Raw genomic sequence first — 20,693 nt, 5'->3', positions numbered from 1 at the left:
AGGACAAACCGGATAAATATTTACTGCGAAGATATGCATGTTGATCAACACACACTTCACTCTACGTATCTGCTAATTATAAAGATCTGTGACACCATGATTCGCATTCTCTCAGCTGTTTCGTAAGTAGTATGAATGCGACCAAGTTTTCTTTGCTTAGTGGAACTACAGATATCTCCAGGCAGAGGCCTACGTTTATCCACTTCAAGATGAAGCAACGCGATACTATCCTAAACAAAGCTGCGATGAACTAATGGGATTACTCGAAGGATTTAGTGGAGAAGCATTCAGCTGATTAACATAACAATAGCCGACGATCAATCAACCTCAACAGTAGAGAAATACGATGATTGCTGAAGTTGTCAGCTTCTGTACAAAATGGGGCAATGAAACAACCTATTCACCCGATAGATTACGAGCATCAGTACGACATAACAACTGTTTAGTCTGTGGCGAATGAAGCAGCAATGGGTCGGAAAGGACAATGGATAACAGATTCAGATTTTTAAACAGTACTTCTCTATGGTAGCTAAGTAAGCAGTTATAAAAAAACAACGATTTTTAGCCCGACAAAAAGAGCAAAAGTTTCTTTTGACTGCTTTACGAAGGAGAAATGCGGCGTGTGACGAGATAAACAGGTAGGTTTGATACGCATCCTTAATAGAATAATGTCCTTATGTCCAGTGATACCGGAGTGTGGGGAAATCATTCGCATATGGTTACATACAGCCTTGTAGGATGGATGCTGTGTGAATCAAAAATACGGATTTAAGGAAATCCTGTCGGTCTATTTACTCGCATCAGACATAGGTGATCGAATTTCACTGGAGCTGTGGCAGCTAGAACCAATGCATTTGATGCACGGTTTGTGAGATAAAAAGTGAACTGAACGATAAAACACGTGATCTGTCTCATCTGCTAGTTGAGTTGCGCTTCGGTACGATGCGGTCTAATCGCAGCACTCGTTCAAACACTGGGTTTCACCACTGCACTGGTACGCTGCCTGTTCTCCAGGTTGCATCAGTCCATACCGTAGCGCTGCACCCAGCCAGATGAAACACGTGACTGTGCTGCTACGTGATCTGAATTACTGTGATATCACTACACCGCATGTCGGAAACCCTAATGTGACGCGACTGGCCTTAAGTTAGTTTAGACAGAGGTATTGAAGACGACTGATTTATTGGAATATGTACAAATAACAGCTTTTGTCCAAGTTCCTCGTCACAAAGTCAGACGACAGTTTGCAATCGTTATTATCGCGCATTCCAGAAAGATTGATTTTCAATCACTTGGTTGTATGCACCACATGGTACAAAAAGTCTAGTGAATAGCGTCCGTCTGGCCATCTCCCCGCCACACCCAGACGCCGTATGAATACAATCGAGGGTCAAAAATACTGCTTTCGTGGCCTATGACTGAGCTGGACCACTGACTGAGAAAAAGCACATTTTCATGTCGTTATTACTGAAGAAAGTGCACATAAGTTCTTACTTGTGGAAATGCATTCAACGTGAAGGCTTCCAGGATGAGCTACAGCCAGACTACAATGAGATTCTGTTACGACATTCTATTTATTATGATTTCCTCTTTATGTGAATTATTCCCGGAGTTTTTGTGAATAACCACAAACTGTGGTTGAAATAGAATCGAGGTCGAAATTCCTCGAGTTGTATGGATTGTTCTCGAAAGACATACAATGGAAGTTGGGCTGATAGGTCAGAGCACTTCTCCCCGTAATCACGGACTTGTTACAAGTCAACTTTTATTTGACTCAAATTTCTCCCCTGATATTTTCGTAAACTCGTGTTACCATTAACCAAAAATGGCCTTATATTCAGCTATACCACCTTACTGTCAACCAGTTATTTCTACTTCATGTAATTAAGTAGTCGGCAGGATAGGCTACAGTCATGGTACTGACAACCCATTCACACATTCATCTGATGTGCGCAGGAGATCCAGATGAGCTTGGATGAAACTTTTTTCCGTCGTGTTCTTCAGCTGACCTTGCACAGTTCATTCTACTTCAAATTTCAGCTAGACCAAGTTTCAAGATGCTAAAGTATTAGTGTGGGGATGCCACTATTCAATGGTCTCTAAGCTGGGAAACACTAGCAGTCAAATGAACAATTTTGATGAATCTGGTCATACTATGTGCAAATTGCAAGCGAATTAGCTTTCGGAAACTTTGACACATTCCGTCTATTTTCCAAGCAGACCTGTTTGAGCTAGGTGCACAGAGGATTAAATAATCGCCGTTTGTTTTGGTACGACTATCTCCGTTCCAGATGGTGGCAAATACTACTACAAATTGCAGCTGTGGAAGTGGGCTTAAAATTTGCAATCACGTACCCACAATTCGGAGCGATTATTCGGCAAATACTGAGTCTTTGCCTTATTTAAATAAAGCAATGGGTTTCAAGCTTCCCAGTACTGAAATGGAGAAATGTGCTGATCGCATATATCCAGAAAAAAGTAGTATATCGATTGAGGACAAGTAAGGTGTAGGCTGGTTCATTTGCTTGTGGAATTCATTGGGATCTGAATCTTGTTTACTCTGGCGGATGCAACCGCTAGTATGTTTACTAGTGATTTTTCCTTGGTCGTTCTGCATCGTCAATGCTTGAGCATCTTTGGCCTTTTCAACATACAGGTAGTTCGCATTCACCCTAGTGGGCCAGAAGAGCCTCCTAAGGAAAAAAACGGAAAAAGGAATCGATTCCGTGGTTGTAGATGAAGTTGGTATTCACAGCATTCCCATCCGAGAAGTCTTTTTCTATCTTTCAGTTACCCGCACTAGTCTATATCGGGCTAGTCCATACTATGTTTGATTTTCCGTTCTATTAGTGCATAGATTGTCACGCCTTGATTTAAGCTCCGGAAATTTTAAATGCATGATAAGTTTGTGATCACTATTCCATTTCCGTATACTGGATATACTGGGACCATCACTTCCAAGCAGGCAGAGTTGTTTGCGGTTGAGTGACGTGAAAATAACCGGCTTCTCAGGCATGATGATTCAGGTGCATCCGGTATGTCCCGCTGGGGCGATGGTAGCACGTTCGCGCTACGTGTCACATGTCCGGGGTTCAACCCCCATAACCTCCAGCACTATGCGCTACTAGTGAGCATTATAAAGAGGAAAACTAGGGTGCAAAGCAACATTGGAGGTAAATCCAATGTGCCACCCATGCATAAAAGTTGGCTTATCTCTGGCATCTCTTTCCCCTGTTTGATGGGGGTTGGTTAATCCTGACAAATGCGTTTTAACTGTGAGTACAACACAAGGATAGGCAGTAATAACAGAATAGTGGCTTCGAGCAGTGGTTGAAGGATACATCCTAAGCAAATGGTACCATACAAAGCAAAAATACTTTATGGAATGCCTAACCAATGCAGTGAGCTACAGGTGTGCATTGGAGTAACGATGTAACCCACGTAACGATGGATACTACTGATGAGGCATGCGAATAGTATGTGGTTTTTTCTTAAGTTCGCATCGCGACTATTGAGAATCGAGATTTTTGAGGAATTTGTGGAATTGCTTTGTAGCATTTGTTTACATTTGAGTGATAGTCAGTGAGTACACAGGAAAGTTTTGGAAGACTTGTTCAAAAAAGGCGGATGCTCAGTTTTTATAAACAAGATGCATATGGGGGTTTTGCTTCCCTGTCCAATAGTCTGTAACTGTTTAGTTGGTGTTTTTCAATATGTAACCGCAGCAAAGGCCTTTCTCTCACTAAGGTTTGTTGTAATTCACGTTTTTCTGTTGATTCCCATCACAATCTCCATCGTATTGTTGCTTGTTCTGGCTGGCATGAGATCCAACAAGAAATGCGGACCTCAGGTGTACTTGGAAAAATTCCTAAGACAAATTTGGCTAGTATGGTACAGGTGTATCGAATAATAATAACAAGAATAATCTATCATTTGTGACACCCTTCCGATGCCTACCCGCCATGCTACTCGAAGGAAACACGAGGGCTGGAATACTGCCAGGTTACCCAAGCCTAGACAGAAAAAGTCGGGAGGCAGAGGTTGGGTTTGAACCACGGACCTTCCGGTCAATAAATCCGCCCTCTAACCACTTATCCGTCTCGACGTCGTCCCTCGTCATCGGTGAAGTAATTTCGGATTTTATCGGACCATGAAGATCTGATTATCAGAAATCGAGATTCTAAAATTCTGAAGATGTAACTGAAAATGCATGGTGCTACGGAGGAAGGCGATATTGTGCTTATGCACAAAGCCTGTCGTTTTCATTCAGCAGGTGTACTGACCCAAGGGCAACTAAGAAGGGATAAATTTGGTTTTACATTCCTAACTGGGGGTAGCTCCGGGATACGACGGGTCACTTGAGGATAAGAATAATACGTGGATGCAAGTAGGTGAACAGTAGTCTCGAGTCATTGAACGTTTGTGCATAGTTGACATGCAGCCGAATGTGCTACTAGTACCGGTGGTTACCGAACGAACTAAGTTCGGGGTTGAAGCAGGCAAAGAATGAGGGGAAATTCTTCTAACAAATCATTTTTTCGTGCTCCATTAGGGCAAAGCAGCCCACTCATTTGGTAAAACTTACACCTGTGAACACAACCCTTCTGAGGAGGGTAAAAATGCCTGATCAAAAGAGCGTTTCTACTTAGGGGACACAGCTAGCTTCCCATATACTTGTTGTCTTTCACGTTGCATAGTAAAATCTACATTATTCGCTTTTATTTCCAGGGTTTTGTGATAGCGACGTAACAAATATCCTCCCCACTAAGGTGAGTGTGACGAAAATTCAAAAGATGTGTATTATCGTGGCTGAGACAAGTAATTTTGCGTCAGTACAATATATGAACATAACTGCCATCACAAGCTGTCAGTTCAGTTGTTGTATGTGCCATCTAACCATACACAACGAATAACGCTCCAGGGGACATTTGCTGCTATGCCGCACCGACCGGTAACTTCAGAAATATATTATACTTCTTTTAGGGCTTAGGAAACTTCAACACGGATTGTGACTGGATTCACACCAAACCGCTTTTGAACCTGGGCCACGTCCAGAAGAGTTTCTTTATACTGCCGTGTAACTTTGCAGGAGTGCTTTTGATGGCGGTTTTTTATTTAGCCATCGGCTTGTAAATCCATGTCAAGTAAAAAACATCCCTTGTTGCTAAGTTTCTTGTTAGGGGAACAAATCAGCCACTTCAAAACCCTGCATGTATTTGTCTCCTGGCTCCTAAGATGTTCCGTTCGGAGACGTCTTGTATCTCGGGCTACACTATTCTAGAAAGTCAGTACAAGCACCGACCCATTGATACGCTCCACTACTCTCCCAAACAACGCACTGATGATGTCACCTCGATTGGTGACGGAACGCCTGCAGTCGAATCGCCCAGCTCACTGAACAAAACAACGACCATCTACGCTACATTGGCTACCAACATTTTCCTCTATAAAAAGTTATCTTGAGGTTCCTTTTCTTGCGAGCGAAACTACCCTGTACGACAGGTCTTTCTTAAAGGGTGATAATGGGGTGACAAAAGCACTTGCACAGCTTACCAAAGTCTCCACTTATCTGCAGAGGTATTCACTCCGATTCTGAGCAGCTTTGCTGATATGAAAACACTAGATGCCCCAAACATATCGGGTTGTATACGCACATGTCAGACTGTGATACGTTGTGGAGGTATGGTTATGCAAAATGTGGAAAAAATTCACGTGAGTGAGCTACTGAGACGATATAAAAATCGAGAAGCTGACGAATGAACGAATGAAAGTTAAATTTTTAAAAAAATCAATAGCCTGGAAAAATCAAAAACGAAAGATTCAGCTGGGTTTCAGGTGAGTCTCGCAAAGCCAAATCTGTTGGCTAGAATCAATAGTTGTTTTCAAGGTCACCGTTTTCAAGGTCACCTGAACCGAGGACAAAAGGTGCGTATTGTTATAAATTGTATCATATGTCTAAATGAATGAAGATAATTCCACACCAAAACCTGTATACGGACAATAGTTGTGAATGACAGTGTCTACCTGAGTGATAATCAGCGACATTCTTCGTGGGCAACTTAACAGGTCAACGTAACTCACCCTCAACAAGCAAAATTTGGTTGCAGTAGAAGTGACCTCATTATTCATGGACAAGCATTAATTAAATTTAGAACTGGATTTCAAACAATATATAGGGCTAATCGAAATATTACCACTCCGTGCAATGGTATTAGTGGCCAACGCTAACGACGTTCGCAGTTTTTTTCAACCAACCTGCTATATTCGGAATGAGGTGTAGGACAACGACGGAACATTTCTACCAACTTGAGTCCACATTGCTGTTATTGATAAGTTTTTTTCCTGGAAACAGCACAAAAGAACCACAGGTGATGCCGTCCCTTAAAGAATACTCAAGGTTATGTCACGAAAAGTATCAACGAGCAACTGCCTATATGTCGTTTGACGTGAATATCAGTTTTAATCAGGGAATTTAGGAGTTTCTAGAACCAAAAGGAGGCTTACTTTGGAGAATGGTGCATCTACTGGAGTGATTAAAGTGCATAATAAAGAAAAAAAATAAAAATTACAGCTTGATAAGCATCAAAAGTCCTAAAAATTATTGGTGTATTTCTTATACAGTGTTCGTTGTTGGAGAGTTGTACTTTCAAGGTTGTAAAAGTCTCTGTCTGTTTCATAGATAACTTGCTCATCAAGTTAATAATTAAATTTCCGGAGCCAGAACTTAAAGGGCTCCCTTGGGCGGGAGCTCACCACCAAACCATTTGGGAGATTTGTGTAGCCTTACCCAAGTGCTTCATGAATCTAGGGCTTATGTTCAGAGCACGTTATCGCTTTGTCCTTCTGCATTCCATTTTCAGAGATGTAAACGTAAGGATAAATGAATGGTTAGCGTTTACGGTTCTGATTTCGTGTGGTTGCCCAAAATAAATTTATTACCAGGCTAGTCTTACTAGACAGCCATTTTGGATCTTTGCAAATCAGAGGACGACGCTGATGACTGGGCTGGCTTATTTCAGTCAAAGGGCATTCTGTTCCTAACGGAGCAGTTATTTCTGCCATGCAACAGCTCGAAAATTAGATCTTTCAGTGTGTGAGTAATAATTCTGTGCAAAATGGAAAAATTGCCATCCTAATACTACGGTGACAGGGAATGTTGGCAAAAAAGTTAATTCACGTGTAAAGTGTTCAATTTTATGCATCCTGTGCAAAATCGCAGGATTTCACTAAGATGAGCCAAGGAAGTCCCTGTGGTTAATGTGCTTAAATGAATCCAACAATTTCACTGAAGAAATTTTTTTCAAATTTTTTTACGATATAATTGAAAACAGATTATCCTTGCGTAGAGCAGTTATGAGTAACAACATAAAATTTGCCACTGTGTGTTCTTGTTCCTAGTCCTGGGCTAGTTACTTATAGCACTACCAGGTCATCAACATAGATCCATTCGTAAGCCTGACTATAAATCCTGTCACATTGTACGGCGTAAAAGCCTCCACGGATCTGTCACGACCGTATTAACTGTATTCCAGTGCCGAAGGTTATGACCGTTGTCGGAAACGGTTGCGTATACAGCTTCAGCATCATCTATTCGGAAATACGCTCACAAGATATATGAAGAACAATCCTGGTCTTCTAAGCAAATATACAGTTACTACGCAGGTATCACGGAATGGAATCTGAGGTCAGATTTCTGGCACGTCACCGTACAGGAAATCCATACTTCCAATGTTCTGTTTTGTCTCCGTTTGCTTTCACACTCTCGGCTTCGCTAAACTTGATATAATGGGAATTAGTACCCAATAATGATCGCACAATCATATGGCGCATACCGCACGCAGAATAGCGGCTTCCTGCTGTTCATTCCAACCCATACGACGGTAGCGTCAGCTGAGTACAATACAGACTATGCTAAATCCCTTTATCAAAACTATTGTTTGGTAGTGAGGCTATCAGAATGTGAATAGAACATAGCTGTCGAGGTCCGTTTGCACAATCGTATCAGTCACGGTATTCCGACAATGAATCGGATTGAAATGGTGTGACTCCAATCCATCGATTACAGTTTCATTTACTTTATTTGTCACGCACTAGTTGCAATGCTCTGGGTGTGACAAATCTACACAAATCTAGCTGTATACACCACAACGTTGGCGTTGTTTAATTCATCTTACTTTCCTCTATTTGGTATTTTGCATTAGAAAGTTTATTTAAAAAGTGCGCAAATAAATCGAAAGGTTGAAAGGTTCTGTGTACGCAAGATTATCCGTTGTCATTTGAATTTAGCCAATCGCGATTGACTTATTTAAAATGACGCAGGATTGCACGTCTGACGATTGAATAACTATGGTAATTTCAAGCCGATTTGGTTAAAATTAGTCGCAATTAATCTTACTGGTACTAATTTGTCTGATGTTGTCTTGCGTTCCCAGATCACAAGAGATAGTGATGGAATATTGTTAGAACGAAAAGCTAAGAAGTTTTTCAGTCCATTTCCATGAGCTTAAATATTACAGTATTATACTACAAATTGTGGACAAGATTACTGCAGGCTCCTTTCATTGCTGAGGAAACCATGAATACGGATATCCTTCAGAATGCCTGGGCTTAATTGCGCTGAAAGCTTTGAAATCCAGTTTCAAAAATGAGAAAAGGGCAGCTAGTCTGCCTGATATCGTACCGCTTCGGTGATACGAAGACGTCACACAACGGAGGGGAAAAGTGGTTTACACATTTGAGCCCCGTCACAGATGTGGTAACAATTGTATTAAGAATACAGATCCAATGCAAAATATAAAACTTACCTTTGATCAGCTTATTCGTTTGTGCTTCGAAAGTGATACCAGTCGATGTACGTATAACACAATTCTTGAACTACGGTGAGTTCTAATCCAAAAACCCATAAAACAAGACGTGAAATCGGTTGAGTTAGAAAAATGTTCGTAAGAAAACACGACAACTTCTATTAAAGTGAACAAGCTTAGCATTTGCGGATGGTGGCTAATAGTAAACGACTGAAGTGTACAGATAAGTTTTTTTTTACGAAACTGGATTCAAAAGCCGCAGCATTGAATCACTTCCAGCCTTTAGAGTGATCCGATTAATAGAGCCAGTGCTCCGGGACTGACTGTGATATGTAGATGGGCATTCCCAGACTTCACAAAAATTTAAATTTCGAACTGTGGGTCAGAGAAGTACTCTGTAAAAAGCAGCGCATTTACACCCCTGTAGTCTAGAAGTTTCTCTGGAATTGGCTTCTACAAAAATTGTCTTTTTCCCGATATGTTGTCAGGAGTGAAGACATTCGTGTTTGCATAGAACCCGACGATGCTTACGTTAGGAAGAGCCATGAAAGTGAAGCTATGATGACTTCTTAGTTTTTAGTGCAGTTAAACAAGGCAGTCGGTCTGTCCTTCCTCCTGTCACTTTTTAAGGACGCTGAAACTTTCGCGGATGCATGAAGGCAATCTTGACTCTCTACCAAGTCCATCTCAGTGTTTACAATAAAGGTATTACAAAAAGACTACCAGAACGCGGTCAGCTATTCCCAATCCAGTGTACCCTTTTCTCTCCTAGTGAACCCACTGTTTTCAGTTCCAAACACACCTCACCTAGACTAAACGCTATCGTGATGAAGACTGGGTGACTTACATATTTTATAACCACACATATACGACCACACGTTACATGGGTTTCCGAGAGCTCCAAATGCACAAAGCGGAATCACTCCATCCCGATCACTGTCCGCTAATGTTGATTATTTGAACTAATTTTAACGGAACTGGAGGAATATGGTGAGCAACCGGTTGATGATCTATCTTGACCTGTTTTTGTATACCAACGCTTCAAATTTAGCTTAGATCGATATGTCTTGGTGAATGTTCCTGGCCGCTACACAATAGACATATCGCTGTGATCCGCGCCCTCTAACATGTGCGATGGAGGTGATAGGCTCCAAGTCGTTCGTTAAGGTTCTTCTGAATGAGGCATTACCTGAATACGATGAATGGTAACTTTAGTTTTTGTGCTGAAAGGGAAGATGAAGGCTTGACCCTACTTCTGGTTCCCTCAGTGCTGGGGGCACCGTTAATCTTGGTAATGTTTTTTCTATTTTTCATACCAAGACAAGTACGCCCCCGTTTTTTGCCGACAGACTGGGTTGCCTACCAGAGAAAAGTGACTCGTCCATCATATATGATACAGTCCCCATTGTACGACCAATAAGAAGGATGACAGCAGCAGTATAATTTTTTTGAGTGCCGACCTAACTCGCCTAAAATTGGGCAGCAGCACCATTGGCCAACTTAACGGTCACAAACCTATGTAAACTTTCCAAACTGCTGTGTCAACAAGGGTATTTGTTCAATTCTGGATGACGTGTGGCTTCCCTCTGAATGAACTAAAAGCAAATACAGAGAAAACCCGTGCAATTCAAATGATTTTTTGTTAACTATTAAGGGGTTTTCAGGCTATACGGCGTACTGAATCACCTCAGCCACTTTCTCGCAAATCTGGCAGATTAGCCGCAGCCGATCTGCTCCGCACCGCAAACTGGTGTCCTGTTGAGATAGATCAAAAATCAGCTAGAAGAGGTTGACCGGATAAACCAAGTTGTTGTTGCTTTAGTTCACTACTATTCATCGATTCACTGGTTGATAGTCTGGATTAGGAGTGCTGTTGCTTGGGCGAGGCAGATCAACGGAATAGAGGAGACGTACCCTAACGGAACGAATTAACAATACAGAGGAAACATGGTTGTGGTCCACGCCCCAAAAAGTTTTAACACATGTTTGACCAAGGCATCACGGGCATTGAACGACTCACCCCACAGGGTGAGTCTTCTGGGAAAGATCTCACAAGTAAAAAGTAAAATGACAAAACTCCCTGTCAAACAAGAAAGTAAATTCTATTGCTTATTTCCCGTCTGTGGATTATAAACCGGATTGAGGCGTCAAAATATTCAGTTGGCTAAATCTGTCTATACCAGCTCTATCCCAACTTAGCAGTTAATAGATGATAGATCAGTCACTGAATTAGATCACTGTTTACGAGCCTCCATAACATTGTTCACGAAGGGTGACCAAAAGCATCAAAAATTATCCACTGGGAATTTTCTTCAAAGATAGGCATGCATTTTCATTCAACTTATGTTTGATATTCAGTACGGATTGACTGGGTATCCCAACTGGTGACCTGTACCGTTCACTCATCCAGCGAGCCAATGAATCTTGCTTAGTGTTTGATAAAATATAGAAGAAATAACTCAATGCTGCTAAGAGAACTAAATCGTCCATGGAAATTGGTGGCGGTGGAACGTTTTGAATTCAGCCGGAGACAGCACATCGTAGGGACTTTTCGAAGGAAGCGGAACATCGGTGGTATTCTACTGTAGGCCTAATCTTACTCAATCATCCCATTTCACGAGCACTGAATTCAAAACTTTTTGGAAACGTGGCTTCATGTAGTTAAAAATTTGTTGGCCCTCGATTTACCCAATTAATTAGTAAAAAATATCCCGATTACCTAGGGAAACATCTTACAGCAGCCTTGCGGGAACTGCCCTCCGGGAGGAAGATTTTGTGAAACGATAAAACTACTGAAGTTTTGATACGCGCAAGACACGGATTTCTGGTATACTCTGCGCAGTATTACCGTGCCACATGAGGGAAGAACCGAATTCATGACAAATCTGGTAAAATTGCGCATTTTTCAAATAAACGTTTGGATTTTTTTTCACATCAATGGCATTTCCAGTATCAGTTTTAATCGCTCTAAATCGCTCATTTTTTCGGGAAAACAGGGTCGTTATGATTCAGCTGGCTCATTAAAATTCGTTGCTTAGACGACGCGCGACAACAAGAGAATCGTGGACTGAACAAGGTAAATTTCGGATAGATATTTTTTGCAACATGCAAAACTTCAAAGAAAGTCGGGGTCAACTTTTTTTAAAAGGAAATTGGAATTCAGGCACCCACGTCGCTTCAGGTCAAAGAGTTTAAACATTTTGAACTCATTATTTTTCCTAAAAGTCAAATTCCGCTAGAATAACGGAGTTTTATTATAAACAGCCGATTGGTCAACTTGTAATAGCATTGTTGTTGTGGAATTTTGTGCGGCAGCTGAGTGGTAAAATGATGCTGTGTACCGAAGGGCTCCATCAGCTAATCAGTGTTGTTTTCCTTGTAAAACTGTTCAATCCAGCCCAACCCACGATGTTTTTGGAAGTATCCCTCGTTATCGCTGGGTATTTTAGGCCCGAGAATGGTGAATCCGTTGCAGCGAACTTAGTGTCCTCGTGATTATGTATCATCGTATCTATAAGTCACAACTGAGGGAATGCCGGTTGGTTGTCCATAGTTAAGCCATATGTGAAGCCAATTCAACAAACTACGAAGACCTGTCCCTATTGAACAGGATTGCTTGGCAATGAGCAATTAAACGTGATTATTTTTAGGAGCTAGGCCAGTCACATACCGCATAACACATTGTAGGTTACAGTGTAATCTCCAGTTCTTCGGAAATTCACGAATCCATTGCATCCAAAACAGAATACAGCAGTTTTCGTAGCGCTCCACGTAAAAATGCAGTACATAAAAAGATTCTTCGAAAAATGCATCCAGAAATACGGCTCTTATTTTTCATTGTTATTGGAACGAGGGAAAATACTTTTCAAAACTTACTGGGGTGTCAGGACAATTTTTACCCAAATTCCCTCACATTGTTAACCTCGGAAGGCACAAAAATGCCTATTATAACCGTTCACCAAAATCCAAGCAGCAAATTATCTATTTCGAATAGTGATTTTTTTGTGAACGGCAACATCATCGTGATGATCGAATCTTAGCTGTGTACTTGTGATAATTTTTGTTTGTATAAAGAAATGAATCTATAGGACTTCTGTCATATTCGCGGGCCTACTCCCAAAGCCAGCTTCGGTGAAATTGATCTGATGAGTTAGTTTCCGGTGGGTAAGATATTGTTTATATGTGTATACATCAAGTCGATCACATGGACTTTCACGGACGACAACAGGAATGTCTTGTTTAATGAGGTTTTATTTCTTATTGTAATGATATCACTCTTGGGCTGGCTGATGGACGTCAGAAGGACCATTGTGTTCCTAGACCCAACACCAGTAGTATATCCAGATCGCTTCAGTCCGGCTGTGCCGCCACAAACGTGTATTGGAGCTGAGTGTTTAGCTAATGTTGCCAGCCAAATGGGCATCGGGCGCCAAATAACGTAGAGTCGAAAACTGTCATGTGGTTTTACCGCGATTTCTGCAGGCCAACAGTTAATTTGCAATTTATCCAACACCCAAACCTAACTATACAAAATTGTTTGGCTTATAAAAAGTGCCAGAGAGTAGACGCAAAAAGCAGCCTCGAAGCGTCACGTGACCTCCAAACTCCAGACATGACAGTGCGTCAGAAGAAATATCCATGATGATCAGCATCATTCAGAAATTGGCTGCTAAACAGCCCAGAAATTTCCTTTTAATGGGACAAACAAATTACTGATAGTTCAGGTTGATAGCTTAGCAAGATTTCGGAAAACGAGCACCGTAAGTAACATCATTTGGGAACAGCGATGAACAAGCCGGCAGAATGGTTCACCAACAACTGATTAGGTGGCTGTTTTAGTCACCTTCTCGCACTGTCATGACACCGTGGTTGTAGATTCATGCGTGAATCATGGTTGTTCACCGACATAGCTATGTCGGCATATCCACAGGGACAGACAGGGAAACTGACGAGGGTAGCCACTGCACAATTACATCATGTAAACAGACATAGCCAGTATGTCTCTCGAAATGGCATTGTGAAGTCCTATTCGACTAGTACCAGGTCAAGGATTTGATTTACCGAAATTCCATTTTACGAGCACAGCAAGGCACAGTCTCGTTGCCGCAGATCCATGGTACTTAGCAGAAACTGCGCCAAAAATCGAAATGAGGGGGAAAGTATCAAGGGCAGATGTATAGCAGAGGTGTGAAGCAACCTGTACAAGCCCACAAAAGACAATAGACTCAACAGTATCTGGCGGCCTCCTAGGACGAAACTAACAGGACCGTCTAACCTCAATGTCAAGGGTGTACTCCGCAAAGGCTACCCAGCCGGTTCAGAAATTGCGCCGTTCAGATTGCACATGGTTAACAAAGATATGCGGGGAAGCGGTTCCCATCCGATCAACTATTGTACTTCCGCGAACCCTATTACATAAAGTAGCAAAAGAGAGAGTGAAAACTTAAAGCACCCAATTCACAAATCAACACATAACCAACAGCGGTCATTTCTCAAAAACGTTGCAGAACCACAAGTTAGAGGAAAAATGAATTAGAATTTCGCTTGTTGTTGCAATACTTCTCACCCCAGTCCACAACAGCTTGTCGAAGAATCTGTAATGGGACTAGATTGGAATGTTCGGAACCAAACAGGGAGAATAAAGTCGAAAAGCCTGATGAAACCCTTGAATTCCGGCCCCAACCTTCGCTGGTTAAATATACCAACAAACTAAGTCGTCACTGATGAGATCCCGTGCTGCGCCAACTGGATAGTACCTTTGTTGTTATTAAAGGAAATTTATGATAGAACTCCCATGCGCTCATCAGTGATACGATTGAAGGAATCATGTTTAGAGGACTGCATAATTAGGCGTATCAATGGACAGCAATGTTCACAGCATGCTCGGAATAGGGATATACTGAAAGAATTCATACAGATCAAGTACCCAATTACCACAACCATCATATGGTGGTCGATTATAAACTCCATCCGGGAGAGGACTGGTACACTGAGCAGGCAGGACGAGTATCTATTTGGAGCATTTCAAAACAATGGATATCTGGGGTCGTTCCTTAGTTGAGGCCTCGAAAGAAACCGGTCCAACATTAGCAGTAGGAACAGCAGTGTCAACCAGGACAAACAGGAAACTGGGCAATCCTTCACTACATTGAGGAGGACTAATGGTAGTTCATAAAATAAAATTAATTTTCAGACCGGAGGGACTGAAAAAGTAAGTGACGGTATATTACATCAACTCAAGTGTATAAGTGTCCTGTTAAACAACTGAGAGGGAAATTGTGCCTGACTGGAGGGCCGCCAGAATGCGTGATCTCCCACCCTTAATCTTCGTACATGAAGATACAGGTGACAAGAGTCACCTAGAGAATGCTAAAATAATAGCACGGTGAGTTTAAGACAACACAAGGGACCTCTTAAAATTCTAAGTTCCGGAATATGGAACTTCAGGAATGAAAAGGCCATGCTCAAGGGTCACATAAGCCAGCCGATTGAAATACCAACCTAAGGATATACAAGTGGAATATTCTGTTCACATGAATCAGCCAATATCAACGTTTATATTTTTAATTTGTTCATTTCAGGGATGTTTTTCTATCCTTCTTGAGAGTGGCTTGTGCGCAATTTATTTTTTGTCTGAAACCATAACACCAGGTTTCCTTTTCTGTCTCCCCTTTTCATCCAAACTCGGCCATCGCTGGTCAAGAGATGTCGCGTTGTCTAGAGAACGCAGCGCATCTGAGTGACCACTAATATGGTTTCAGGTACCCTGTCCGGCTCCGTCTGATACGTGTCACAACGCTGATTTCCAGTTTGGACAACTGTGACGAAATTAAATTGATACAACTTGATATTCCGGAGGCTTCTGATTGGCACACCGATTTTCCCAAAAGTCCTGCGCATGGACAACATTCAAGAATAAGCAGTTAAATCGTTACAGAATCTTGAGAAATCTTGAGAATTTTGTGTGCCACAGTGTGATTGCAACCTCAACGCAAGAATTTAACAATGTGGTACTTTGCTTGACCACGTTTTCACTATAAAACAACCATATATCCTCTGTGGTTCCTCAAGAATTCGCGCAGCTATTGACGGTGCCATCTCCAGCCATTCTGTCTCTCTTTAGATCGCAGGGAGCCCAGTACCGACAACCAGTCCCATGAGCGCTGGCGATTTCGGAATTAACAACATAGTTATTGCCAAATACGGTCCTCTTATATCTCGCATAGTCCCCACAAAATTCACTGATTTCACCCGACATTCTGGTGGACCAAGCTGCTGGATTTGAAACTGAATTGGCGAATCTGAAAAAGCTAAATTGTTCGTGCCTGATATACGCATATGTCCGATGAACTTACTCGGGTTTACAGTGAAAAAGAAAACGAAAATCTGATTCTTATGGGTTCTCTGATGACTGAGAGCTCCGGTTATGAGCACTCTACCTATTGCACCGCAAGTGAACTACATGGTCAAATCAAACTGGATAAGCATAGCGCTAATTAGATGACAGTGTGCGTAAGAAAGTACACTTTGGGCATCTTATTTGTCCACTCCTCTAAAAATCCTACTGGATATTGCTGTGCCTTGCGAAGGCCAAACAACTCGGTTTTGATACCCTAGTGGATAATTAGCGATAGCTATTCTCATTTCAAGGAAAGCAGTTATCAAAAGTGATGTGGGCTGATTCCTCCAGGTAAGACCCAGAGTTTTACAGTGTCTATTTGACAAACAAATCCAATCATCCCGTCACTCCCTGCTACACCAGCAAATTGATGCTCAAATTTGTTGTGACCAGTCAGGTGTGGGAATGATTACAAACACCGCAGTGTTGTAACCATAAAAAAGCGCACGGCAACGATGCTTTTTATAGGTGCTTGGGTGCGTGGTTGTAGTTGGCGGAAACATGAATTGGCTCGTTGCAATGACTAGTTGCAATGTCTGAAGGCAAGGTACCATCTACATGGTAAGCTATTCCCGGATTGTCTACTGATGCACCTGTCTGTGGGAACAGAAGAAACCATACAAAACTCCACCGTCTCATTCACGCAAATTGATTCATAAGCAGACCATGGATAGTCGATAGGATAAGCAAAAGTATCTAGCTTTTACCCCTCACAATACATACGAAATGAAGCATGCGACGTAGACCGGGGAGCATGATAATAATGGTAGGATTATAAGCAACCATCTATATATCCAACTGAGATGATTGGCACGTCGTATTGTTAGCCAATATATTTTATTGCTGAAAGAAGGACATCAGTGGCCTGGTTTCACAGTCTGTTTTTCTGAGTGCTCTTTAAAGGGGAGTGGGTCTTTACCTACTATACCGGAAGGAAATTCGGGTACTTGAAACACGGTCGATAGGGGAGCATTATTCATAAAGTCTTCCCATGGACTGTATTCATCGCGCAAGCAGATTAAGTTAACCTCGTGCTTAGCGAATATACACTCATCTGCAAACTAATTTGGTTCTTTCGAGAGATTCACCTGGAACCCAGCTGAATCTCTCGTTTATGATGTTCTCAGGCAACTGAATGTGCTGCACCAGGCCGCCTCATGTTTCAGTCGCTATTCGCTAATTTCGTGCAATTTGGTTTCAAGTAGAACATAAGGTTGACGTAAACCCGGGGACTGCGCCTACCTGATGAGCCCCAAGAAGGGCGAAACCGGTCGTGGACTGTCGATGGATTTTCAGCAACCTTATGAGTAGTACATTAACCTCGTGCTCTTCACATGCAGCTTCCATGGGTTTTGGCTCCAGGACATCAACTTTTTCCAGGTTAACAAGGCGACCATGTGTTGTATTTTCGCACCAAAATATCCTCAGGTTCTACGAAAGCTTGAGACTATGCCAACCGTAGAGAAATGGGACAGTGGGGCTGATGACGCGTGTCAGTGGGCAAATAACGGTACCTGTCTACATACGACAGTATAGAAAAATCTTATTGTTTCTTATATTCCCAGTCTAATTCGGATACGAAATAAGTAGTCCCAGCACAAAAAACGTCATTTGTTACGGAAGCTACAGTCGATGAAGAGACTGGTTGCAATAGTCCGAGGAAATTCTGGAGAGTGACATAAGTCTTTTCGCCTTGTTCTATTATCTGCGGCGCACCACTTTCTAAAAATAGGATTGCGGAAATTCTTCGTAACAGAAAGAGTTCCTTATTGATCTTTCGACACGTACTGATATGTCTGCAATTTTAGTGAAAACGTGTATGTTCACCCAATCAATAATTGCGGGTTTTAATCGATTGGGTTTCGGGAAGAAACGTGTGGATTTTCCGGAAGCCAGAACACTGGGATGTCTGTTTACATGCCGAGTGAAGCAGATACTACCCAATGGTATAATCAATAGAAAGGATGACTGGGATGGAACGAATGATGGAAGAACTTTTTCAACTTCCCATTTGTCATGCATTTTCCTACCAGGCTTTTGGCGACCACAAAACAAGCTTCGCGACCCGAGTGACGCCTACAAGAGCTTTTGATACACAATTGCGCGGAATCCTTAGAAATACGTCAAGTTGATTAATGAGTTTATTCGCTTCAGTTATCGTTTTAGACCTTGTCGGCCGCTAAATATATTACACTGTACACTTACGTCCACCACTGGTTTCTACCCGTCCGAATAGCAATAGCAGTAGTTGTGGATTCACCCTAACCACCGCAATAGTTCAACCCACGTGTTTTCCTTCTTGCTGCGCAGAAAACTGATACCATTGTTATTTGAGCCCACAGATGTTGACAGGAGAATTTCCTCTCTTTGCAGAGAAGTGGTTTTAAATACATATTACATATTCCCGGAATGAGGAAGGCAAAGCAATCAGTCAAATGTATGTTAGAGCGCGTAACCCTTGGTTACTTACTGATACGCATACTTACTTACTTACTTGCTTACATTATCATTTATTTTTGAAGAGCATGGTCACAAACATAAAAAGTGAGTGCAAGTGATGAATGCGAAAGAGTAACAGGAGAATATGGGAGAAAAGAGAGAAACGTCTCATTCGAAATCATGCCAAGGACAGTGCCAGTCTGATGAGGTGAATCCCAAAGTATGTAAAGATTTTGGTATGGGAACACGCGTCTAAGGACCAACAACCAAAGAAAGGACAAACAATGGTGAATGCTCTTCAAGGCGCAGTGTGCGCTAGCACAGTCAAGACTCGCACATCAGGCACAAAGGGACCTCTGCAAAGGGTGTCTTTTGGACATTTGCCTGAGAGGCACCAAATGCACTTGGTGTACTGTTGGAGACGCATTGTTGGTAGGTCAGGATCTAGACTGGTTAGAATGTTCGAAATAATCGCTTACTTCGCCAACAAAGGAAACATGACGGCTCCGTAGTTACAGTTACAACTAGCACACGCAAAGCTCCTCATTGTACCTCCCTTATTCTATTTGCATTCGTACTTTACCTCTCGATGCGTTAGCACCTACCTTGGTAGCACATTTGTCGCCTGTTAAGAGTGTGTAGCTGCCAAATAATCTGTAGAAAATCATGAAGTCCGAAAAACTGTCAGGTTTCTCGGACCGATAATGAGGAAATTAGGAACAAGACACAGACTGCGAAACTTTTGTTAAGAAGTTAGAAAGGTCCCCAAATTACCTGAGTAGGTATGCTAACGGTAAAACGAACCCACTTACTTGGCAAGAGGAAGAAGCGTGGCGGTTGTTGCGTAAGCCTCAAAGAAAAGCCTCACGTCTCGTGTAGACCACCTCAAACCACGCATGAGTTCAACAATCTACACAAAGGTAAATCCAAACAGGGTTTGAGGTGGTAAGGTGTTGTTGTTTTTAGTGGGGATATGGTTCCGAACTAAGCCAGATGAAAATCCACACTTGAAGTTCTTCCATGTAAGCACAGTTCACATGTAAAAAGCTGTTTCAGTGCAACAATTGCAAGACTACACAATCCAGTTGATAGACACGAATCCAGGTCGAACAAACACCTAAAACTGGCCGTTTTTTACCCAACCCAACGTTTTGGAAATACATGGACGGCTAGAACCTTAGAACCATGCAGCGAAAGGCAACTCACTTTCTCCACGATGTCCAGGAAGAAGTCCTGCATTTCTCTTGCTTGTGAAAGACCACAGGCGATTGTGACAATAGCTTTGGAGATCGGCTATAGTAAACAAATGATAGTCAACGAAGTGAGGCCCTATTGCAAAATTCAAGAGACGGGACTATTCTCGTCATTTTAGGGAGAACACAGAGTGATGAACATTACTGATCCTGGAATCTCTTCGTCAGGAAAGTAATATTTAAAATAGGTGTAAATAATAAAACAAATAGCTAAGATTGTTTTTTTATGCCAAAAAGCGTAAACACAACTGAAACCTGAGTCTCATCTTACTGGAGGATGCAAGGTGGTATAAAGGGGCATCCGACGATTGGATTGATTAATTCGTGTCACATAACCACGACAGACTCAGAGTTCATACGAATCATTCTGACAACATAGTACGGGATTTCGCAGTCACACCGTGACTGCTTTGGCTGCAGTCAAGCGATACTGTCGGATCGATACTGACAATCTGAGGTAATCTATGGTGTCAAATATCTCCTCTGAGCTGTTCACGTGACCAGTCTTAATAATGTGACGCAATCGGGCTTTTGACCGAGCCATTGAGTCTAGTGGTATTCCGGTAAGAGAGAAGCTCATGTAGTCTCCTGCTGAATTGTCGTGTCGTGCGCCCAACATATTCCGCTGAACAGCAGGAGAGGAATACACGAACTGGCATCTTGCCTTTGAGGTTTAAATTGGTTTAAATGTTGATTGTAAACCAAGAACGCGAATTCGCAGCCAAAACATGCGTTGTAGGGACTAGGACAAGCGACCATTGACTTTATCTGCCGAAAGACACTTTCATAAGATAAACT

General features: G+C 42.0%; 1 protein-coding gene across 1 annotated transcript in view; it reads left to right on the top strand.

Moving 5' to 3' along the window:
- T265_05185 (hypothetical protein) overlaps positions 1-20,693 on the top strand; it is a gene marked incomplete at both ends in the record, with an annotated part of 51,418 nt that overhangs the window by 17,395 nt on the left and 13,330 nt on the right. Inside the window, one exon of the mRNA XM_009170129.1 lies at positions 4,729-4,769. Coding sequence (XP_009168393.1) covers positions 4,729-4,769 — 41 coding nt within the window. The remainder of the gene's footprint in view (positions 1-4,728; positions 4,770-20,693) is intronic.

The sequence above is a fragment of the Opisthorchis viverrini genome, assembly GCF_000715545.1.
Source record: "Opisthorchis viverrini unplaced genomic scaffold opera_v5_94, whole genome shotgun sequence".
Classification (NCBI taxonomy): Eukaryota; Metazoa; Platyhelminthes; class Trematoda; order Opisthorchiida; family Opisthorchiidae; genus Opisthorchis; species Opisthorchis viverrini.
Note: the sequence above shows the minus strand (reverse complement) of the source record. Positions and strands in the feature narration are given on the sequence as shown.